The sequence below is a fragment of the Mustela lutreola genome, chromosome 7, assembly GCF_030435805.1.
Source record: "Mustela lutreola isolate mMusLut2 chromosome 7, mMusLut2.pri, whole genome shotgun sequence".
NCBI classification, from domain to species: domain Eukaryota; kingdom Metazoa; phylum Chordata; class Mammalia; order Carnivora; family Mustelidae; genus Mustela; species Mustela lutreola.
The window spans coordinates 34055063-34080179 of NC_081296.1; the positions used below are offsets into that span (position 1 = coordinate 34055063).

At 37.8% G+C, this 25117-nt stretch overlaps 1 protein-coding gene across 3 annotated transcripts in view; it reads right to left on the bottom strand.

Annotated features, from left to right (window-relative positions):
- Positions 1 to 4006: 4006 nt before the first annotated feature.
- TUBGCP5 (tubulin gamma complex component 5) overlaps positions 4007 to 25117 on the bottom strand; it is a 113931-nt gene continuing 92820 nt past the window's right edge. For all 3 annotated transcript variants that reach the window (XM_059180267.1, XM_059180268.1, XM_059180266.1), the window contains 7 exons: positions 22483 to 22567; positions 22256 to 22376; positions 21557 to 21735; positions 20093 to 20218; positions 19388 to 19476; positions 11875 to 11975; positions 4007 to 10732 (listed from right to left, as the gene is read on the bottom strand). In XM_059180267.1, the coding sequence (XP_059036250.1) occupies positions 10686 to 10732; positions 11875 to 11975; positions 19388 to 19476; positions 20093 to 20218; positions 21557 to 21735; positions 22256 to 22376; positions 22483 to 22567 (748 nt within the window). In that variant the 3' untranslated portion in view covers positions 4007 to 10685. The remainder of the gene's footprint in view (positions 10733 to 11874; positions 11976 to 19387; positions 19477 to 20092; positions 20219 to 21556; positions 21736 to 22255; positions 22377 to 22482; positions 22568 to 25117) is intronic.

Below are 25117 nucleotides of genomic sequence, written 5' to 3' on the forward strand. Positions count from 1 at the left end.
CATTGGGGTACAGATGGCCCTTCTTTTCACTACATCTGTATCTTTGGGGTACATACCCAATAGTAAAATTGCAGGGCCATAGGGAAGTTTTATTTTTAATTTCTTGAGGAATCTCCACACTGTTCTCCAAAGAGGCTGCACCAACTTGCATTCCCACCAAGAGTGGAAGAGGGTTCCCCTTTCTCCACATCCTCTCCAACACATGTTGTTTCCTGTCTTGCTAATTTTGGCCATTCTAACTGGTGTAAGGTGATATCTCAATGTGGTTTTCATTTGAATCTCCCTGATGGCTAGTGATGATGAACATTTTTTCATGTAGTCTGATAGCCATTTGTATGTCTTCATTGGAGAAGTGTCTGTTCATATCTTCTGCCCATTTTTTGATATGATTACCTGTTTCGTGTGTGTTGAGTTTGAGGAGTTCATTACAGATCTTGGATATCAACCTTTTGTCTGAAGTACTCACTTTCTAAAAAAGATTTTATCTGAGAGAGTGAGCATGTGTGTGAGAAGGCAAGTACATCAGCCAGCACAAGTGGGGCCACTGGGGTTTGGGGAAGGGCAGAGGGAGAGGGAGAAGCAGACTCCCTGTTGAGCAGGGGGCCTGATGCAGGCCCTGATACCAGGATCCTGGGATCATGACCTGAGCTGAAGCGACTGAGCCACCTAGGCGCCCTACAATTATCACTTTTATCAGAGATTTGTCTGAGACTTGATTCAAATTCTATCTCAAAAAATGTTCTGCATACTTCTGCTTGGGGTTAGGATATAAAAGACGCTAAAGACCTTCATTCCTGTGGTTAACAAGGCAAAATAAAATTTATACTCTTCTATGGAATTAGTGCAGATGGTCTATACAGGAAACTTGAACTGAATTCCAGAGAGAGATAAGCCCTTTGTAAAAGAGTGAAGAGCTTTGCAACATCCACACCCTGGGAGGGATGAATGGGGAAGATGTGAGTTGGCAGTAGGATCTAGTCTGCCATCAATGGAGGGAACATACAGGAATGAGAAGGATTATATCAGTTGAGCCTTTAACAAGCAGTGTGGTCTGTTAAGATGGATTGGAACACAAAAATTGCAAATACAAAATCAATCACTGTTCTAACAATTTCCTCCCCCAATTTTGCCCTAATTTTGCGAAAATGGCAGTAGATAGGAAGCTGGGAGTGTAGGCCTATTCATTTTCAGAGTGACTGGATTCTGAAGTCTAACAAAGCTAAATCCAAAGGCAAACCAACAATATCTGAAAAGGCAGCTCAACCCCTCCTATTTCAAAAACTCATGAGATAAAAAGGTAATGATATTGGAGAGTAGAGATTGGAAATTCAGCTGACTTAAATATAAAGCTGAAGTTCAGCTGCAATTCAACTCAAATCTGGAAGGAATCTGAGAGGGGCGCCTGGGTGGCTCAGTGGGTTGGGCTGCTGCCTTCGGCTCAGGTCAGGATCCCAGGGTCCTGGGACCAGGTCCCGCGTCGGGCTCTCTGCTCAGCAGGGAGCCTGCTTCCCTCTCTGTCTCTCTCTGCCTGCCTCTCCATCTACTTGTGATCTCTGTCTGTCAAATAAATAAATAAAGTCTTTAAAAAAAAATAGAAGGAATCTGAGAAATTCTTTCCTGTCACAAAATATAGGACTCAGATTTTGCATTCCATTTCTGATGTGTATGTGTTTTTTCCCTACACAAAGCAATTTTCCAACACCTGCTAGCTATCTTACAATTCAACTCAATTCTGACACTATCTACCTGCAAATAGCTTCCTGTAAGTTAAGGGCACAGTCCTACAAGAATGCCTTCCACTCCCACTTCAGACACCAATTGGAAGTTCAGATTTGTCACTTCTGACTTACCAGATATAAATCAGAGGTTCCAACAATCCCTTCTTTGGGTTTGGCTAGTTTGCTAGAGCGGCTCACAGAACTCAGAGAAACATTTTACTTAGTAGATTACCAGTTTATTATGAAAGGATATAATTCTGCAACAGCCAGATTAAAGAGACACATAGTGCAAAAGACATAGGGGAAGGGGCACATAGCTTCCATGCCTTCTCTGGGCACTCCACAATTCTAGAACCTCCATGTGTTCACCAACCCAAAAGCTCTCTCTGAACTCTGTTGATTTTAGGTATTTAAGAAGGATTTGTTACATAAGCATGATTGATTAAATCTTGGCCATTTGTTATTGAAGTCAATATTTAGTTCTTCCAAAAAAAAAAAAAAAAATTAGTTCTTTTCCCCTCCCCAAAGGCGAGAAGTGAGACTGAAACTTCCAACCCTCTAATCACATAGTTGGATCCTCTGGTGACTAACCTTCATCCTTAGGTTACCCAGAAAGTTTATAAAAGTCACCTAACATAGCAAAAGATACATTTATTGTTTCCATCATAGGAAATCCTAAGGGTTTTGGGAGATCTGTGCCAGGAATGGGACAAAGACCAAATATATGTATTTATTATTCTAAATCACAATAATGCCAAGGACAGACTTGTATTCTCTGGAATAAAGTAATATTATGTTATAATGTGCAATTTTTTTTTAAAATTTCTTTTCAGTGTTCCAGAATTCATTGTTTATGTACCACACCCAGTGCTCCATGCCTTCCATAATACCCACCACCAGGCTCACCCAACCCCCCCCCCCCCGCCACTCCTCCCCTCCAAAACCCTCAGTTTGTTTCTCAGAGTCCACAGTCTCTCAGGGTTTGTCTCCCCCTCCAATTTCCCCCAACTCACTTCTCTCCATCTCCCCATGTCCTCGGTGTTACTCCTTATGCTCAACAAGTAAGCAAACCCATACGATAATTGACTCTCTCTGCTTGAATTATTTCACTCAGCATAATCTCTTCCAGTCCCATCCATGTTGATACAAAAGTTGGGTATTCATCCTTTCTTTTTTTTTTTTTTTTTTTTTAAAGATTTTATTTATTTATTTGACAGAGAGAGATCACAAGTAGGCAGAGAAGCAGGAAGAGAGAGAGAGAGGAGGAAGCCGACTCCCTGCAGAGCAGAGAGCCCGATGCGGGACTCGATCCCAGAACCCTGAGATCATGACCTGAGCCGAAGGCAGCGGCTTAACCCACTGAGCCACCCAGGTGCCCGTATTCATCCTTTCTGATGGAGGCATAATACTCCACTGTATATATGGACCATATCTTCTTTATCCATTTGTCCATTGAAGGACACCTTGGCTCTTTCCACAGTTTGGCAACTGTGGCCATTGCTGGTATGAACACTGGGGTACAGAATGCCCTTCTTTTCACTACATCTGTATCTTTGGGGTAAGTACCAAATAGTTGTGCAATGTTCTTTTATAGACATCTAGAATAAACTCTCAAAACGTAAAGACATTTAACTAAGTGTGATACATACAAAAAAAAATGTCATAATTGAGGAAAAACAGCCAAGTACTTTGAAATAATTACAGGTATGTTGAGGAATTTGCAGGACTAGATGGCATACATGGCAAAGAAAATAGGCATTTCAGGAAAGAAATGGGAAATTAAAAAAAAAAAAACAACTTTAGAACTGTAAAATACAAATTCTGACAAAACATTATTCTGACAAAAGATTAATAAACTTGACAGGTCACTAAAAATTAGAGAATGAACAAAAGAAGGCAAAAATTAAGGGTACTTACCCTTGAAAAGGGAATGATACTAGGTGAGACCCACATCTATATGGCTTTCTCTGAGAGCACTTCCAGAATGCACAGCACAGAGCAGACCAATCTCAACCAGAAAGCTGAAGTCTCATTGACCTTGGACTTCAGATATTAAACTCTTCTTGGATCTTTGATTCCTAACCTATGCATGTGTACGGTAAGATATCAAAGATCCAAGGAATAGCACAACAGCTGGTAGTCAAAAAAACTGAACAAAGATTCTGAAAGATACTCCTGAAGAGAAAGTGATAAGTTGGAGGCCCATTTGGTTAGACTCAAGAAAAAAAAAAAAAAAGGAAATTAAACCAAAAGAAAGTTGAGGCTAAATAATGAGAACAATTAAGGCATAAGGCGATAAAAGGGATAAAACATTTTATGAGTACGACATAACCCTGATAACAAATTTATAGGGGACTGCAAGAAAAGAAAATTACAGAAAAAAATCCCTCATTAGATGGACCCCAAATTCCCTAATGATATCAAGTATTTAAGTAAATCAAATTTACGAGAGGATTTATCTCATAAATGCAGGGTTGACTCAACATTTGAAAATCAAACAATGTAATCACATATTAACAACAGAAGGGACAAAAACCATCTAATCATCTTAATAGATGTGGAAGTATATTTGAAAAAAATCCAACAACCATTCATGATTAAAAACTCTCAACAAACTAGGAATAGAACAATACTTTCTCAACCTAATAAAAAAAAAACCTGTAAAAAAATGCCATACTTAATGGTAGATCAAATGCTTTTACTTCTAAGGTCAGGAACAAGGTAAACCTATTTGCTCCCAACACTTCTGCAATATTATACTGGAGGTTCTAGCCAGTGCAATAAAGAGGAAAAAGAAAAGGCATAAAGATTGGAAAATAAGTAAAAACTGTCTTTATTCATAAGTGACATAATTGTGTATGTTGAAAATATAAAGGAATCTCAAACTACTAAAACAAATAAGTGAATTTAATAAGCTCATAAGATTCAAGGTCAATATAAAAAGTATTTCTATATTAGAGCAGCATCCTGAAAAATTTTAAATAAGCAAATATAATAAAGTGGTATTTATAGGATAAAACTAGGTGGTGGGTTCATTGTAAAATTCTTTCAACTTTCCTGTATGATTGAAATTTATTTTTTGATTGAAATTTTTATAATAAAATACTAGAAGCCAAAGATCATAAAATATAACATTGAAAATATTAACATAGGGATGCATTTAATACAAGATATACAAGATCTTTACACTGACAACTATAAAGTTGCTCAGAGCAACTATAAAGCATTATTCAGAGAGAATAAATATCAAAATGAAAAGATATACCATATTTATGAAGTAGAAGATTCCATGTGGATGCCAGTTCTTTCCAAATGACATACAAAATCAGCAGAACCCAAATTAATTCCAGCAGGCATTTTGTCAATGACAGGCTGATTCTAAAATTTTTATGAATATGCAAAAGACCTGGAATAATCAAAGTAATCTCGAAGGACAGTATTAGAGGACTTCATTACCTCATTTCAAGACTTTCTATAAAGCCACACTAATCAAGATTAGTGTGGTACTGGCAAAAAGACAAACAGATTAATGAAACAGAGGAGTTCAGAAATAGACTTATAGATTGATTTTTTAAAACTAAAATGCCAAAAAAGTTAATGGAGAAAGAACTGTTTTTAAACAAATGGTGCTAGAACTGGATTATTTAAATTATATGACATTCTGGAAAAGGCAAAACCAGAGAAAGTAAAAAGGTCAGGGCTGGAGGGATAGAAGAATGAATAGATGGAACAGTAAGGGATTTTTAGGGCAGTAAAGCTACTCTATAGGACACTATAGTGGTAGGTACAAGTCATTATACACTTGTCAAAAACCACAGAATGTGTAACACCAAAAGTTAATCCTAATGTAAAGAATGGACTTTGGGTGAGAATGTGTTAATAATGTAGGTTCACTGACTATAATAAATATATAAGTAAATGTATAGCTCTGGTACAAGATGTTGATAGTATGGGAGGATGTGCAAGGAGAGCGGGTATATGGGAAATCTCTACCTTCCTCAGTGAATTTTGCTGTGAACCCAGAACTGTCCCCCCAAATAAAGTGCATTTCTAAAAAAGAAACACATTGTTGACATACACAACAACCATTTCAAGATCTTTATGCTGATGAAAAAGAAACCAGACTTAAAAGGATTCATGGTATATGATTCCATTTATATAAAATTAACAATAAGCAAAACTAATGTATATTGATGTAAACTGGAGCAGTGGCTGCCTCTGGGTAGGGCATCATGCCAAAGGGGCAAGAGGCAGCTTTCTAGGGTAATGGAAATGTTCTATAGCTTTTTTGGTTACAGAGGTATCCACATTTGTCAAAACTTATCAAACTACAGCTGTAAGATCTGTACATTTTACTATATATGTTATATCTCAATTCTAAAAAGTAAATTTTAATTTTTATTTATTTATAAGATTTTATTTATGAATTTGAAGAGAAAAAGAGCAAGCACAAGCAGGGGAAGGGTAGAGGGAGAAGCAGACACCTTGCTGAGTGGGGAGCCTAATGTGGCACTCGAACCTAGGACTCTGGGATCATGACCTGAGTCAAAGGCAGACACTTAACGGACTGAGCCACGTAAGTGCCCTAAAAAGTAAATTTTTAGAAAATTCAACATAATTAGGGGCACCTGCCTGGCTCAGAAGAGCCAGAAGAGCATGCAACTCTTAATCTCAGGGTTGTGAGTTCAAGCCCCACAATGGGTGTAGAGATTACTAAAAAATAAATTTAAAAAATTCGGCACAATTACAAACCATTTACACACCTATTAAAGTGGCAAAATAAAACAAGAAACTGACAATATGGAGACCTGATGTGAATGCAGAACAACTGGAATTTTCATACTTTGTTGGTGGGAATATAGAATGGTATAACCACTTTGGAAAAAGGTTTTCTATAATATTAAACAAATACTTATCATGGCCTACCAAGCCCAGTCCCAGGCATTTACCCAAGAGGAAGTAAAATTATGTTCACATGAAAACCTGACACAAATGTTTACAGCAGCTCTATTCATGAGGGCCTAAACCAAGAGCCCATCCACATGTCCATGACTTGGTCTATGAATAAATAATACCAATTCATACAACACAATACTGTTCAGCAACGAGAAGACATAAATTAACAACCTGGATGAATCTCAAAAGCAGTGTTGTGTTAACCCATCCTCAAATGGCTACACAGAAATATATGGTTTATTTTATATGATATTCTGGAAGAGACAACACCACAGGACAGAGAACAGATTAAGTTGTTGCCAGGGGCTGGGGGAAGACTGACGCAAGGGCATGTGAGAACTTCTGGAGATTATAAAACTTCTCTATTTTGACTGGAGTAATGGGTACATCAGGATTCACAGAGCTGCATATCTACAAAGATTAACTTTAACCCAAGTTTTACCTCAATAAACTTGACTTTAAGGTAGAAAGTAGAGGAACCTGTCTGGCTCAGTTAGTAGAGCATGTGACTCTTGATCTTGGAGTTTTAAGTGAGCCCCATGTTGGGTATAGAGATTATTAAAAATAAAAGTTTAAAAAATAGAAAAAATAAAAAGAGAAAGTCAATTTACAAACCAGTAAATGGAAAACTTAATTCAAACTGAAGTTCTAACTAACTCAATGCAAAGAATCTGACCTGATTTGTAAAAGCGAACAAACAAAAACAAGAGCATTGTCACAAGAAAAACTCTTCCCCAAAACTACTGCCTGGGAAAAGGAAAGGGGCTTACTACCGCAAACACTGATAAAGCAGTGGAGCACAAAGTCTGAAGTTTTGGAGGTTTTGCCTGGTAGGTTTGGCAGTGGGAAAGGAGGGTGGAAGCCTGGGAGCAGGCCGTGTGGTCTCAGGATCCCCACAGTCCCACAGGAAGAAACAATTTTCCTGCTTACAGTGCATTTGGGAGAGGGGACACAATTGCTCTGGGGACAAAAGACCTCATAAGCACTACTGAGCTGCCCTGTTCCCTTGCATAGGGACAAAGACACTAGGTGAGGGCAGCAAACCACGGTGCTGTCTTTTTGCTGATCTTTACCATAAACTCCAAACTGCTGTACTATCAAACTACTGACTTCTGGGACAAACTGGCAAATGGCAAAAGCGTGGGGAGACCCCCACCCAAAGAATCAACATTGCGCCTCAGGGATCTCTAAAATTTGGAGTTTTGAAACTCAGTCCGTGCCTGAGATAAAACACAGGAGTACTGTACCACCTAGCAGGCAGGGTGAAGGCAGGGATCTGAAGGAAGCTGGGGACACAAGAAAGGTGACTGATCTTTTGTGAGAGTTTCCTGAAGAGTAGTGGGTATGAACTCAGGGATCAAGAGAAGATGGCAACCCCATTCCCCCTACTGCCCTCCAACCCCCACCCATCAGCACTGAATTAGTATTTTTAAATAGTCACTTTGAATGTAAAATGGACTAAATGCTCCAATCAAAAGACATAGAGTATTAGAAGGAATAAAAAACAAGACCGTCTATATGCTGCCTACAAGAGACTCATTTTAGACCTAAAGATACCTATGGATTTAAGGTGAGGGGGTGGAGAACCATTTATCGTTACTGGATATCAAAAGAAAGCCAGAGTAGCCATGTTTATAACAGACTACATTTTTTTTTTTTATTTTTTAAAGATTTTATTCATTTGACACAGAGAGGGAACACAAGCAGGGGGAGTAGGAGAGGGAGAAGCAGGTCTCGGGCTGAGCAGGGAGCCCAATGTTGGGCTCAATCCCAGGACCCTGGGATCATGACCTGAGCCAAAGGCAGATGCTTAATGACTGAGCCACCCAGGTGCCCCCAGACTACATTTTAAACCAAAGACTATAATAAGAGATGAAGAAGGGTACTATATTATAATTAAGGGGTCTATCAAACAAGTATATCTAATAATTGTAAATATTTATGCCCCCAACTTGGGAGCATCCAAACGTATAAATCAATTAATAACAAACATAAATTACTCACTGATAATACAGTGATAACAGAGGATTTTAACACCCCACTCACAGCAATAGACAGATCACCTAGGCAGAAAATCAACAAGGACAATGGCTTTGAGTGATACTGAACGAGATGGTCCTAACAGATATATTCAGAACATTTCATCCTAAAGCAGAGGAAAACACATTCTTTTCAAGTGCACATGGAACATTCTCCAGAACAGATCACATACTGGGTCATAAATCAGGACTCCACAAGTATAAAAAGATCAAGATTATACCACGCATATTTTCAGATCACAACACTATGAAAGTTGAGGTCAACCACAAGAAAAAATTTGAAAAGACTACAAATGCATGAAGATGAAAGAACATCATACTAATGAAAGAATGGGTAAAACAGGAAATAAAAGAAATGAAAAAAGAAAAACACATGGAAGCAAATCAGAATGAAAACATGATAGTCCAAAACCTTTGCAATGCAGCAAAGGTGGACCTAAGAGGTAAGTATATTGTAATACAGGCCTTCCTCAAGAGGCAAGAAGAGTCTCAAACGCTACCTAAACTTACACCTTAAGGAGCTATAAAAAGAACAGCAAATAAAGCCTAAAGCCAGGAGAAGGAAAATAATATAGAACAGAAATAATGATATAGAAGGCTGCCTGGGTGGCACAGTCAATTAAATGTTCGACACCTGGTTTAGGCAAAGATTGTGATCTTGGGATTTTGAGATTGAGCGCTGCATTGGGATTTGTGCTCAGTGTCCAGTCTGCTTAAGACTCTCTCTTCCTCACTCTCTGCCCCTGCCCACTGTGCTTTCTCTCTAAAATAAATAAATAAATAAATGTTAAAAAAAAAATAGAAACAACAAACACCAATAAAACAGATCAATATAACTATGAGCTGGTCAGGATGGGTAAAATCACAACTCAGGAAAGAACAGATGTTGGCAAGAATGTGGAAAAAGGGGAATCCTCTTACATTGTTGGTGTGAATGCAAATTGGTGCAGTCACTCTGAAAAACAGTATGGAGGTTCCTCAAAAAGTTAAAATAGATCTACCCTATGACTCAGCAATTGCACCACTACATATTTATCTAAAGGGTACAGACATGGTGATTCAAAGGGGGCACATGCACCCCAATGTTTACAGCAATATCCACAATAGCCAAAATATGGAAAGAGCACAAATGTCCATCAATAGATGAATGAATAAAGATGTGATATATATGGAGAGAGTGGTATATACTCAGCCATCAAAAGGAATGAAATCTTGCCATTTTCAATGACATGTGGATGGAACTAGAGGGTATTATGCTAAGGGACATAAGTCAGTCAGAGAAAGACAAATACCATATGATTTCATTCCTACGTGGAATTTAAGAAACAAAACAGATGAACATAGGGGGGATGGGAAGGAAAAATAAAACAAAATCAGAGAGGGATCATAAGAGACTCTTATCTATAGGGAACAAATTGAGGGTTGCTGGAAGGGAGGTGGGTTTTAGGGATGGATAACTGGGTGATGGGAATTAAGGAAAGCACTTGAAGTAGAGCTGTCGGTGATGAATCACTAAATTCTACCCCTGAAATTAATAATAGAGTACATGTTAACCTACTTGAATTTAAGTAAGACCTAAAAAAAAAAAAAAAAAAAAAAAGAAACAAAGAAAAACTATACAAAAGTTTCTGTGGCCAAGCAAAAGGAGAATAGAATCTAAAATGCTTTCGATAAGGCTGCATTTCCAAATATGACATAATTCACACTTAAATACACATAAATGTATTTTACAGTAGGACATATAAGTATAAACAGCTTATATACATTTTGCTTTATTGATGTAATTTTATACACATAAGCTTATATACTATCCGATAATCTCCAAAGAAAACACCTATAAATGTACTTGTCTAGACAATATAGACAACTTTTTAAAATGAACCAAAATAGAGATTCTGATTTCTCAGCTGCATGTGGTGGAATTATTTATGTATCAAGATCAAATCTTAGGTATTTACTACATTAAAGAGATTTAACTTTGTTCCATGCCAGCCATGAGTGACAGTGCGAGAGACTCCACTGTGGAAAGAATAAAGATAAGGTTAAAAAATAGGTTTAAATATTTGAAAATAAGGCTTCAATAATTTCAGAACTGAAAGTATTTGACTATCCAATTTTTAATTATTTTAAATGTAAATAAAGATGATAATTGGCTTATTAAATACAAATTGAAAAAGTAGCATTTATTTCGTATTTCAAATTAATGTTGAAAACAAAACACCTGGCATTTCACTGAACAAATCACAGTTGTCCCCTATGTTATAGAATCTGGAGTCAGTTCATAACAAAATGCTATGTTCTAACCTATGAATGGATCCTTTTTGCGTAACAATCACCCAGAGCAAAAATGGGCGAGTAAGTCAGTGCTTCCTCTAACATTTTTCTAACAGAATTTTTAAAAATGTTCAGCTATTCTTAACTAGTACATCATGATTAGAATATGCAGAAAAAGGAGAGATTAACCCTGCATGCTTAAAAGAAAAAAAAAAAAAAAGGCCGTGCAAAGAGAGATTACTTAGTCTTCTGTTTTTACAAATGAAACAGCTCTCTCCTCCCTGTGACTCAATCCACAGACTTGTCTCCTCACATGGTATTTTGAACACCTGTACTTTCCTGGAGTTTTTGAAATCGCCAAAACAAAACAAAACAAAAACCTCAATGCTTATTTTTTGAAAAGAAATAATTATAAAATCTATGTGTAATAGTAAAATATGACTGAGATCTAGTCTGCCATCTGCTTTACTTAGTAATAGTTCTAGTTCCAGCCCCACATCTCAGCTCTCTGCTCAGCGGGGAGCCTGCTTCCCTTCCTCTCTCTTGCCTGCCTCTCTGCCTACTTGTGATCTCTGTCTGTCAAATAAATAAATAAATAAAATCTTAAAAAAAAAAAACAAAAACCAGTTCTAGAAATCCACTAGTGTAACATATCATATACTAAAAAGTAGTATCTTTAGTCCCCCCGTTTTACATCCGATATTCACTCACCACGTTGTGATTCTGAAAAAACAAGTCGAAGCATGGCACAACTGCTGAGGGATTTTTTTTATGTTGGAAATGGTGAAATTTTCTAATTCTTCATGAGATTAGTACCAAAATAGTAACATTAGACTTAGGTACAAGAAAATATAAAAGCGGTTAATAATTTAACATGGTATACTCACGATGGGGAAAGGATCCTCTACAGACAGCTTTGTTTAAAATGGTTACAAGAAACATATGGCAGTTTTTAAAATCGGACTCCATTTTCTCTATAGATTCCATTCTAGGAAAGAAAGTAAACTGCAATTTAGTAAGTATATAAAGGGTTAAGGGTAGGCTACAAAATGCCTTTGGATTAATTTCAAATGTACTTCAGTTTAATTTCCTAAGTCTAAAGATTATGAAATATAAAATTTCCTCCCCCACTTTAAAATATAAATTTTCCAAATATTTGAAGGCAAAAGTCATTATGACATATAACTATGCTCTTTTTGGGTGGTACTGAGTTCTGAAGCTGGGATGACTGGGGAGGTTCCGTTTTCCATTACACATTTCTGTATTTTTCATTTGCATATCTTCTTTATGAAACAACAAATACATTAAAGATATAAAACCCTACATTTTAAAGTTATTAAAAAATGGGAAGGAAAAATCAAGTAAGACGAAATCAGAGAAGGAGACAAACCATCAGAGACTCTTAACTATAGGGAACAAACAGAATTGCTGGGGGGGCGGGGGGGAGGATAGGGTAATTGGGTGACGGGCATTAAGGAGGCTGCATGATGAAATGAGTACTGGGTGTTATATGCAACTAATGAATTACTGAACTCTAACTGAAACTAATGATACACTATATGTTAACAAATTGAATTTAAATAAAATTTATAAAAAATAAAATCTTTAAAAAAATAAAAACTTTATTATGGACAATATGGAACGTACATAGGAGAGAGTGCAGAGGACACTCACATACCCACATCCAGCCTCAGCAGTCATCTACTGCAAAGAGGCTCTGTGCATAGCCCATATCTACCACATTTAGAAACAAATTTGAGACCTCATAGCCCTTTGGTCATAAATATTTCAGTGTGTATACATTAAAGATACAGACTCCTTTTAAAACAGCCACAATACAATGAATACTGTTATGCTGAAAAGATATTAAAAAAAAAACACCATAATACCGTTTGCTTGAAAATATTTAACAATGATTTTTTAATATCACCAAATAACCAGTGTTCAAAATTCACATTGCTTTTGAAATTTTTCACTCTTCTACTCTACATCTGAATCAGGATCAATTAATTTCCATAAACACTATAATGGCTCATAATGCTTCTAAAGTCTTCCTCACTCTGTGGTGTTGTTCTCACAATTTACTTTTTGAAGAAACTGAAACAATTCAATTTTAGCCAAGCAAATGCAGCAGTGTTATTATTTCCACCTCTATGTCCCAGTGATATGGAAAGAAAAATGTGTTTTACATACTTTGAGACAGCCATAACAAAGCAAGTAAGAATTTTATTTTCATCCTGCAATTAAGAATTCTAAACTACACTTAGTTTCCTTATTCAGAGCATTCTGAAACAGCGTAGATTAAGGTTTTAATTTTTTTTTTAAAGATTTTATTTATTTGTCAGAGAGAGAGTGAGCGAGAGCGAGCATAGGCAGACAGAGTGGAAGGCAGAGTCAGAGGGAGAAGCAGGCTCCCTGCGGAGCAAGGAGCCCGATGGGGGGACTCGATCCCAGGACGCTGGGATCATGACCTGAGCCGAAGGCAGCTGCTTAACCAACTGAGCCACCCAGGCATCCCAAGGTTTTAATTTTGATTAGCACTATCATGAATTCTTACCTCCTTACTGACATGTACAAGCTATTATTCCAACAGTCTGGTCAATCAGACTTGCACTTTCATTTTAGGGAAGTAACAGAGGAATTATCATGAATTTTATGAACAAGACAGGGACAAACTACTGAACTGTACATTAACAGTAGAGGATGGCACTTTAGATATGAAAAGCAAGCTCCTGGCTCCACAACTGTCTTCTGACTTTATGGCATCTGTCTTTCTGTATGATTCTGGACAATACTCTATCAAGACATCCAGAATTCGCTTTAAAATAATTCAGCAAGTTATGAATGGAGTTGGGCACCTAGAGTTTGTTAGGCAGTTTGCTCTAATTGTGTATGTTTCAAAGTATTCATAATTAACAAAACTTTTACAAGTAAACATGAATGCAATCTAAGAATATCTACTTGTTCCAATTAAAATTTTCAGGTAATTGTTTTACAACTCATAAAAAAAACTGCACACTTTTGATGCTGCCTAGTTAAAATGAAAAAGTTCAACTCTTACTTTCGTATATGTAATATATGATATGTGATATGTGACATGGGATATGTGTAATATATTGCACCAAGATGTAAAAAGACTCCCAGAATGTAATTTACAAAAAAGTTTTGAGAATAAAGCCAGTTTAAAAATTTTTTTAAATTTAAATTCAATTTAATTAACATATCCTGTATTATTAGTTTCTGTGGTAGAATCAGTGATTCCTCAATTGCATTCAACATCCACTGCTCTTAACTTCAAGTCCTTTCCTTAATGTCCATCACCTAGTTACCCCATCCATAAACCCACCTCTCCACCAGCCACCGTCAGTTTGTTCCCTATAGTTGTTCGTTATGGTTTGTCTCCCTCTTTTGCTCTTTTTATTTTGCTTAGCATGATACCCTCTAGTTCCATCCATATGTTGTTGCAAATGGCAAGATTTCATTCTTTTTGATGTTTGAGTAATATACCATTCTGTGTGTGTGTGTGTATGTGTATACACCACATCTTCTTTGCTCATTTATCTGTTGATGGACATCTCGGCTCTTTCCATATTTTGGCTATTGTGGACATTGCTAGTATGAACATGGGTTGCAGGTGTCCTTTTAAATCACTATGTCTGTACCCTTTGGATAAATATGTAGTGGTACAACTGCTGGGCTGTAGGGTGGCTCTGGGCTGTAGGGTAGCTCTATTTTAACTTTTTTTTTTTTTTTAAAGATTTTATTTATTTGAAAGAGATCACAAGTAGGCGGAGAGACAGCAGAGAGAGAGGAGGAAGCAGGCTCCCCACTGAGCAGAAAGCCCGATGCAGAGCTCGATCCCAGGACCCTGAGATCATGACCTGAGCCGAAGGCAGTGGCTTAACACACCGAGCCATCCAGGCACCCCTATTTTAACTTTTCGAGGAACTTCCATACTGTTTTCCAGAGTGACTGCACCATTTACATTCCCACCAACAATGTAAGAGGATTCCCCTTTCTCCACATCCTTGCCAACATCTGTTCCTTCCTGACTGGTTAATTTTTAGCCATTCTGCCTGGTATGAGGTGGTATTTCATTGTGGTTTTGATTTCTATTTCCCTGATACTGAGTGATACTGAGCATTTTTTCCTGTGACTACTGGCCATTTGTATGTCTTCTTTGGAGAAATCTCTTTCATGTTTTCTGCACATTTCCTGACTGGGTTGTTTTTTGGGGGTGAATTTGGTAAGTTCTTCTTCTTCTTCTTCTTTTTTTTTTTTTTGAAGATTTTATTTATTTATTTGACAGAGAGAGATTACAAGTAGGCAGAGAGGCAGGCAGAGAGAGAGGAGGAAGCAGGCTCCCCGCCGAGCAGAGAGCCCGATGCGGGACTCGATCCCAGGACCCTGAGATCATGACCTGAGCCGAAGGCAACGGCTCAACCCACTGAGCCACCCAGGCGCCCTTCTTCTTTTTTTTTTTTTTAAATAAGATTTTATTTGTCAGAGACAGATTGAGAGAGTGAGAGAGCACAAGTAGGGGGAGTGGCAGGCAGTGGAGAAGCAGGATCCTGGGATCCTGACCTGAGCTGAAGTCAGACACTTAAGGACCAAGGCACCCAGGTGTCCCTTTTAAGTTTGGATACTAGCCCTTTATCTGATGTCATTTGTGAATATCTTCTCCCATTCCATAGGCTGCCTTTAGTTTTGCTGAAGTTTTGCTGTGCAGAAGCTTTTTATCTCGATGAACTCCCAATAGTTAATTTTTGCTTTTCTTTTCCCTGCCTTTGGAGATGTGTCTAGCAAGAAGTTGCTGCCTCTGTTCTCTTTTAGGAATTTAATGGATTCCTGTTTCACATTTAGGTCTTTCATTCATTTTGAGTTTATTTTTGTGTATGGGGTAAGAAAGTGGTCCAGTTTCATTCTGCATGTGGCTGTCCTATTTTCCCAATACCGTCTGTTGAAGAGACTGTCTTTTCTCCACTGGATATTCTTTCCTGCTTTGTTGATTAGTTGACCATGCAGTTGAGGGTCCATTTCTGGGTTATCTACTCTGTTCCATGATCTTTGTGTCTATTCTTATGGCAGTACCATATTGTCTTGATGATTACAGTTTGTAATACAGTGTGAAGTCTGGAACTGGGATGCCTCCAGCTCTGGCTTTCTTTTTCAACATTCCTTTGGCTACTCAGGGTCTTTTCTAGCTTTCATACAAATTTTAGGATTGTTTGCTACAGCTCTGTGAAAAATGCGAGTGGTGTTTTGGTAGGGATGATTGCTCTGGGTAGCAGACATTTTAAACAGTATTTGTTCTTCTAATACATAAGCATGGATTGTTTATCCATTTTTTTCTTAAGTGTTCTATAGTTTTCGGAGTACAGATCCTTTTCCTCTCTGATTAGGTTTATTCCTAAGTATCTTATGGTTTTTGGTGCAATTGTAAATGGGATCAATTCCTTGATTTTTCTTTCTTATGTCTCATTGTTGGTATACAGAAATGTGATCAACTTCTGTACATTGATTTTATATCGGCCACTTTGCTGAATTCCTATATGAGTCCTAACAGTTTCTGGGTGGAGTCTTTTAGGTTTTCAACATAGATTATCATGTCATCTGTGAGTGAAAGTTTGACTTCTTTGCCAATTTGGATACCTTTTATTTCTTTTTGTTTTCTGACTGTTGAGGCTAGAACTGCCAGTACAATGTTGAACAACAGTGGTGAGAATGGGCATCCCTGTTATGTTTCTGACCCTAGGGGACAAACTCTGAGTTTTTCCCCCTTGAGGATGACATTTGCTGTGGGTCTTCTGAATGTTGAGGAATGTTCCCTCTATCCATACTTTTTGAAGATTTTAATATAGAAAGGATGCTCTATTTTGTCAAATGCTTTTTCTGCATCAATTGAGAGAATCATGTTGTTGTCTTTTCTTTTATTAATGTGGTGCATGATCTTGATTGATTTGTGGATGTTGAACAACATCCGCAGACCAGGAATAAATCCCACTTGGTCCTGCTGAATAATCCTTTTGATGTATTGTTGACTTCTTTTTCTTATATTTTTTATTAATATATAATATATTATTTGTATGGTTAGATTCTATTAGCTAGTATCTTGGTGAGAATTTTTGCACCCATCTTCATCAGAGTTCATCAGATTGGTAATTCTCTTTTGGTGGGGTCTTTAGTTTTTGGGATCAAGGTAATGCTGGCCTCATAGAGTGAGTGTGGAAGTTTTCCTTTCATTTCTGTTTTTTCACACAGCTTCAGAAGAATAGGTATTAACTCTTTAAATTTTTGGTAGAATTCTGCTGGGAGGCTATCTGGCCCTGGACTCTTGCTTGTTGGGAGATTTTTGATTACTGCTTCAATTTCTTTGCTGGTTATGGGTCTATTCAGGTTTTCTATTTCTTCCTGTTTTAGTTTTGGTAATTATAGGTTTCTAGGAATGCATCCATTTCTTCCAGATGGCCCAATTTGTTGCCATATAGTTGTTCATAATATTCTCTTATAATCGTTCGGTTTTTTTCCAGTGTTGGTTCTGATTTCTCCTCTTTCATTCATGATTTTATTGCTTTGGGTCCTTTCTCTTTTCTTTTTGATCATCTGGCTAGTGGGTTATCAATCTTATTAATTCTTTGAAGGAAACAGCTACTAGTTTCATTGATTTATTATTTTTTTATTTCTATGTCATTGATTTCTGCTATAATTTTTATTTCTCATCTCCTGCTCATTAGGCTTTGCTACTCTTTTCCCAGATCCTTTAGGTGTAAGTCTAGGTTCTGAATTTGAAACTTTTCTTGCTACTTGAGGAAGGCTTGTATTGCTATATACTTCCCTCTTATAATCAGTTTTGCTGTATCTGAAGTGTTTTTGAACTGTCATGTTTTCATTTTCTTCCACATGTTTTTAAAATTCTTCTTAATTTCATGGTTGACCCATTCATTCCTTAGTAGGATGCTCTTTAACCTCCAAGTGTTTGTGTTCCTTCCAAATTTTCTCTGGTGATTAAATTCAAATTTTAAAGCACTATGGTCTGAAGTAGGCATGGCATAATCTCAGTCTTCTAGTACCAGCTGAGACCTGATTTGTGACCCAGTATGTCATCTATTCTGGAGAATGTTCCATGCGTACTTGAGAAGAATGTGTATTCTGTTGCTTTAGGATGAAATGCTCTGAATATATCTGTGAAGTCCATCTGGTCCATTATGTCTTTCAAAGCCCTTGTTTCCTTGCTGATTTTCTGCTTAGATGATCTGTCCATTGCTTTGAGTGGAGTGGCTTCCTTATTTTCCATCATTTTGTCTTCTGTATCACTAACTTCTCCTCTGCCTCATTCATCCTTGGCATTAGAGACTCCAGTTTTGACTGCATCCCAGTAATAGCATTTTTAGTTTTGGCCTGATTAAATTTTAGCTTTTATTTCTCCAGTAAGGGATTTTATAGTGTCTCCTATGGTTTTTTCAAGCCCAGCCAGTATCTTTTTAATCACTTCAAATTCTAGTTCAGACATCTTACTTATATCCATATTTAAATCCCTGGCATTGAGTGCTACCCCTGTTCTTTCTTTCATGCTGAATTTCTCCATCTGGTCATTATGTCCAGAAAAGAATAAAAGAAAGAGAAAAGACAACATACCAACAAGAACAACAGAAAAAAAATAACAAAACAAACCAGAAGAAAATAAAAACAAGACAAAATAAGAAAAAAAAAAAACCCACAAATAAACTGAATGAAACAAAATACTAGATCCTGGGTTTATTTTGGCCTGCTTATTAAAAGAAACGAGATTCCTAAATACAAAAGAAAGGAAAAAATATATATGAAAATAAAGTAAAATAAAAAAGTAAAATAAAAGTAAAGTAAGATAAAATATACAATGTATAAAAGTAAGTATATGTATATAAAACATACATGTAAAAGTTAAAATAATTGAAAAAATAAGAAAACAGCATAGAAAAAATAAAACTGAAAGACTAAAGAATAATAAACTGCAAATGTTATATATGGTTTTCCCCACAAGCTGAAGTTGTGCAGTTCTGTATGATCAGTGAATTTGGTGCTGGTTGGATGTTCCTGTTGGTCATCTTGGGGAGAGGCCAATTGTGCTGATTCTCAGGTGCCCTTGTGGTGGTGAAATTGCACTTCCCTTGCTAGGGGGCCAAGCTCAGTGTTAGCGGTTCTGGATTCCACTTTGTGGTGCTGTTTTGCTCCTTGAAGGGTTTCAGCACCAATGGGGGCAGGGGATGAAAATGGCGGTGCCCCACTCTCTAGCCCCAGAACTGAAAGTTTGTGCTGCCCACTCTTCAGTGAGCCGTCAAGAAAAGCAGTCATTCATAAGCCAGTTTTAAAAGGGAAACTGAAATGGTCAAAACGCAGAGGTTCCACAAGCTACATACTTACTTCCATGCTCCCAGACCTGCTTGCCAACCATCTGCAAACATGAGAGCCAAATTCAATACCTTCATGATGGCTTCTTTCACAAAACTGACCTAGAGATTAAAGCCACAGACAGAATATAGGCTCTGTAACTATGTTTGGACACTGACACCAACACTTTTATTTAATCTACATGAGTCACAGAAAAAGTTCATCAATGCAATGACAGCCTTCAATATAATATGAAAGGGTGCTGGTTGTGAATAAGTGCACCTGGAATCAGGCCACATATCTAATGCACCTGTGATATAGGGAGTATTAGCAGCAGAGTCTGACCAACAGAGCAAGTGACTATTTCCTCGGCTGGCCATTTAAATGCACCAACAAAAGGGAGCAAGTAATCTAATGGCTATAAATTGACTTAATTCTGTATATTCTCACTAAGCTGGTTGCACTTCCTGACTAAAGCACTACTATTCCACAACTGCAGACACAATCTTCCAATTGAATCTAAGTGCAGTGCAGGGTGCAGATGACTGTAATACAGTTCATATCTGTTTCTCTTAGATATAATTTCTCGTAATATGGCACAAATTTGTAACTTAATTTGGTCATTCCTGATAGACTATTCTGCTTATTAAGTATAAAATTCTGAAGTGGAGAGACAATCTCCCTTGGCCAGCTTCATTCCTGCCTCATGGCCAAATCTGCAGACACCATCTCACGTACCTTTTCTCTCAGCAAACAACGATCATGGATGGTTGATAAGTATCTATAGTGAATCTTAATCAACTGATCTAAATCCTTGGCTTCCTCGACTTGATGTTGAAACTCCAGCCCTGTACTGTGAAGAATCTTGAAGAGAAAGATGAAAAGTTTATTAATCATCAGACTTCTATGAAGACGTGTATGCTAGACACAAAACTTTATATCAATCTCTTCTACTCCTCTCAAATTCTTTTTTCAATAATTACATCTGTAAAATTTACAAAATGCCTTCTTTAAAGGCTGACATTCTTATCTTAGAATAATGATGGGGGGCCAGTTCTTTAGGAAATCCATTCACAGAGTAAACAAATGCCTTACTCTGGACTAACAGACTGTTCCTGGTGGGAAGGGCCAAGTGTATCAAATCACATACAAGAAGCATTTTTAAAAAAAATTATCGGGTAAACTGAACTTATATGTTTTCAGAAGTTTCAATGTTTTTATAATAATCTTCTTTATAAGGAGCATAGACATAATTTAACTAGAAAATAAGAAGCAAAAACTTAAACTCCTACCATATACTCTCAATAATAAGGGTTTAAGGCTGTCTCTGAAAGCCAATGTATGGTAATCAGAAAGCACCTCTGCCATATGCATCACATCTAAAACACAGGCTTCAAAGGCTCACTTCTTCCAAATAAAATGAGTTTTAGAACTTGTATACAAATAAGTTTTTCTTTTTAAACCAATCATTTTAAATCCCAAATGTCTTCTTAGAATTCTGCTATTGTTCAATTATCTGAACTTCTCTTTCAGACCTCCTCTAGATCTGGTTTTAAGATGTATAAGAAAAGCAGTTTCATTTAGTTTGTAATGAGTTGTTTCTTGCCTGTAGGAAAAAAATGTATTTATATAATCTGGCTGCATCTTCCTCCTTACATACCACACTAGCCTGACTGTAACTGGCTGTTACTAAAATTTGAAGCCATTTTTTAGGGACAGATCTGTCACCACTGATAAAGTTTAAAAGACTATACTGCAAGTTCAGAAGGCAATTCCAGAAGAGGAGCTTTGGGTATGCCAATCCTAAGAGGCTGCTGGACAGGAGGGACAGGAGTCTCCAGATGCATGTGCTCTGGCATGTTTAAAAAAACATTTTCCGGGGTGCCTGGGTGGCTCAGTGGGTTAAAGCCTCTGCTTTGGCTCAGGTCAGGGTCCCAGGGTCCTGGGATCGAGCCCCACATCAGGCTCTCTGCTCGACGGGGAGCCTGCTTCCTCCTCTTTCTCTGCCTATCTCCTCTGCCTACTTGTAATCTCTGCCTGTCAAATAAATAAATAAAAATCTTTAAAAATTATTAAAAAAAATTTCCCCCACTATCATGTTATTTTATGATCAAATATTTTATATGCACTATTGTTACACTTACAGTCTATAAGTACTTTGTGGGCTCTTATAAATATATCACAAGTAATTCAGACACAAACCCTGGTCATGATGTAGTTGTGTAAGCTGTTCACAAAGTGCATGAGCTTTACTCTCAAGAGGAACATACGATGAATCTGCTGTCTTATTGGTTCCTTTTGTGATCCAAACTGAGCAGCTGTGCCTTGTTCACATAAAAATCCTTCTCTGAGTTGTGGTTTTCCAGCAGTACTAGCTAGTTCTGTGCAAGATTGAAAGAGTAGAGTAAGTGAGAAGAACATCTACTCAAATGCACCTGTGCCACTGCACAGGGGTGGGACTTCTGATGTGGTCATCACCTGCAAAGGGTACTCTACAGGGGCATATTAAGGACCTACCTTCAGTGTCTCTGGAAGGTAAAGTAGTGAAAAGTTCCCCTTATCACTGTCATTAAAACCTAAATGCCAACTTAAGAAAAAAACAAACAAACAAAACCCAACTAAATGCCAAGTCCCAATACTCTGTCATTAATTTTTTTTTCATAATTTAAGAATATTTATTCTGGCTAAATTCCTCACCAAGCTGTTATATTTCAGACTGACTGCAGTACAATTCCCTGGCATTTCATTCAGGGAGGTTAATTTTGACAACTGCAAAACTGTTGCTATAAATACTTGTCATCTGGGCACTTGTGTATACATAAAAAATGACCAAAGATTACCCATTTCTTTATTTCAGGGCTAAAATGCAACTATAATTTATCTGTTGAAAACAAATCTTACCACCAAATAGTAAAACATCCAGACTATATTTTGCCCATTTTATTTGCAATAAGAGAAGGAACACCTGATTATAAATTTTTTGACATTCCAAACTTATAACAATATCCACAGGCCATGGGATCTATAAAAACAAAAACAGAAAATTAGAGTAGAACGTAACCTACCTATTACTTGCATGGTGTAATTTAATAGAAAACAATATTCTTACAAAATGTATCAGCACATACCTTATAGCTCAGGGTCAGACCATCTAAGATATGAACAGGGAGTTTCTTCTTGGTTGTGTCCACATTTTCATAAGATATAGACAGACTAGATAAAGAAATTTCAGTTTTAGTTTGTGAAAGTACTAAGCTCAAATAAAAATACTCTTTAAAAAACCATCAGCATTTTAACATTTATATCATATTTCAAAGAAGACATATTTCATAAAAGGAATGCAAATATTCCAATTAAGGGTTTCTATCATGTATTCCAGAACAGAAATTTGGTTTTAGAAGTAAGTAAGAGGAGCAAAGTTGTTTTTTTCGAAGATGGCGGGGAAGTAGGAGGAGGCGCCTTTTCAACCTGTACCCCAAAGTGAGCTGATTACCTACCAAAGAACTCCGTTCACCCATGAAATCAGCCTGAGATCAGAATTATACGTCTGGATCTCTACAGGGGCAGAAGAAGCCAGTGGGCAGGTAAAGCGGAGTGGGAACGGTAAACTGATAACGGAAGATAAACAAAAGGGGGAGGGAGCCACCAGAGGCGACCAGTTGGAAAGTAATACTCCCAATACGAGGGAGAGTGCCCTGCATCTGGGGACCAGCATTAACTTGGAGACTGGTTGAAAGCACTGCAAAAGAGCAAGGGATCGCGGGGGGTAAATTGTGGGAATGGGGTGGCTAGGGACAGGGGCTTATTTTAAGTCCCAGGTCCCAGGACAGCCACCCCTGGCGCTGAGCCAGAAAGAGTGCAGTGGAGAAACCAGGTCTTGGTCCCTAAGCCACTAGCACACCCGAGGATGCATGGGGTCCGGCTCCTGTGAGGGGATGGGAGCCACGCCGGATGGCAGAACACGGGAGCCCTGCTATAGAGCCTGGGATACTCACGCCCCACATCCTCCCCTGAAAGAGGTACAAAAGCTGGCGCCCTTTGATACACACCATTGTTTCAGAGCCTAAGACGTGTACACCAAACTCTCCCCCCAGAGAGGTGCACGAAGGCCCACCCTGATGCTTTCAGACCTGGGCCCCATTCTCAGAGCCTGAGTTCTGCGCATGACCCACAGCCTCCCCTGAAATTGGTGCGCAGCCGGGCACTCTTAGACCCAGAAAGACCGGGCACTCCCAGCCGGCCAGCAGGAAAATCTCAGTCGGTGATCACTGCATGGAACCTCTCTGGCGGTCTGGAGCTTCCCAGACAGCCGCCACTGCCATGGCTTTGGGTACAAGCAAAAGATCCTGCATCCCCAGGGACCGTGACTTGGAACCTGCTCTGCCAGCAGCCAAGGGGGAACTTATTTGGGCTCTGCAGCCAGACTGAGGCTTCTCTCTGAGAGGGAGGTCAGGGTGCACTTTGTTTTCCTCAAACTACAAAAACCATCAAAAGCGGTCAAGGTGAGAGAAAAAAAAAAGTGAACAAACATAAAAACCACCAGAGAACAAAAGCTGGAAAAAAACAGTTTCCTCAGAGCCACCCCCTTGAGGGGGGCGGGAGGACTTAACTCAGGGAACATCATTGACTGAAAACCCACGTGGCAGGCCCCTCCCCCAGAAAACAAAACAAGAAAGAAAAAAAAAAAAAAGAGAGAGAAAAGAAAAAAAAGGACTACAAAAGAACAAACACTACTTCATAGGAAAACTTTTATTTTTTACTCGTTCCCACTATTCTGGTTCATTTTTTTTTTTTATAGATAATTTTTTTAACCTATTTACCATCACAGTGAGATGTCCAGTACCTCAAATTCCATAATAATCTTCTAACCTGAACTTTTTGATACATACACTTAGGTTTTTCTTTTGCATTTCTATTTTTTGAATTCCTTTTTTAAAAATTTTAGTTCAGTTTAGTCTAGTTTATTTATTTTTATTTTTATTTTCTAATATTCATATAGAATTAAACTTCAAAGTAATTCCCTTTCCCCAATCAATACTACCCCAATAGGTAAACCAATTTTTAATCGCCCTTTATCTTAGGAAAGTTGAGTCCTTTAACAAAGATATCAAGATACATCCAGAAAGAATAAAAAAAAAACCTTCCTCGCCCACACTGAGAATTTATAACCACTCTCTCATCTTTTTCTTCCATCAGTGTTTCTGTGTTTTTGTGTTTGTCCTGATAGCATAAAAATTTTACACTTGGGGTTCTTTTTGACGAGGTTCTTCCTTTATTTGCACATATATATATATATATATATTTTTTTTTTTTCTCTTGTCATATACTTTTATAAGTCTTTTTGTTTGTCTACTTCATAAATCTTACCTTGGGGCCCATTTGGGCTGAACCTTCTCTTTCATCTTCCCTTTCTTTCCTGTCTCTCTCTCTCTCTCTTTTTTTCTTTTCTTTTGTCTCTCATTTGGGTGGGGAATCCCGATTGCTCAGAAGTGTTCCAGGGTGCACCTTGACTGCACCACGGTCAATACATCCAGCTACATCTGTTCAGTCATCTCCCACCAAAATGACTAGGAGGAGGAAGGTCCAACAGAAGAAAAATACAGAGGATGGACCTTCTGCAACAGAGCTAATGGCTGTCAATATAGACAATATGTCGGAAAGAGAATTCAGGCTAACAATTATCCAGGAAATAGCTAGTTGGAGAAGGCCATGGATGACAAAAAGGAATTGATTAGGGCCGAGCTGAAAGAGATGAGAGATGAT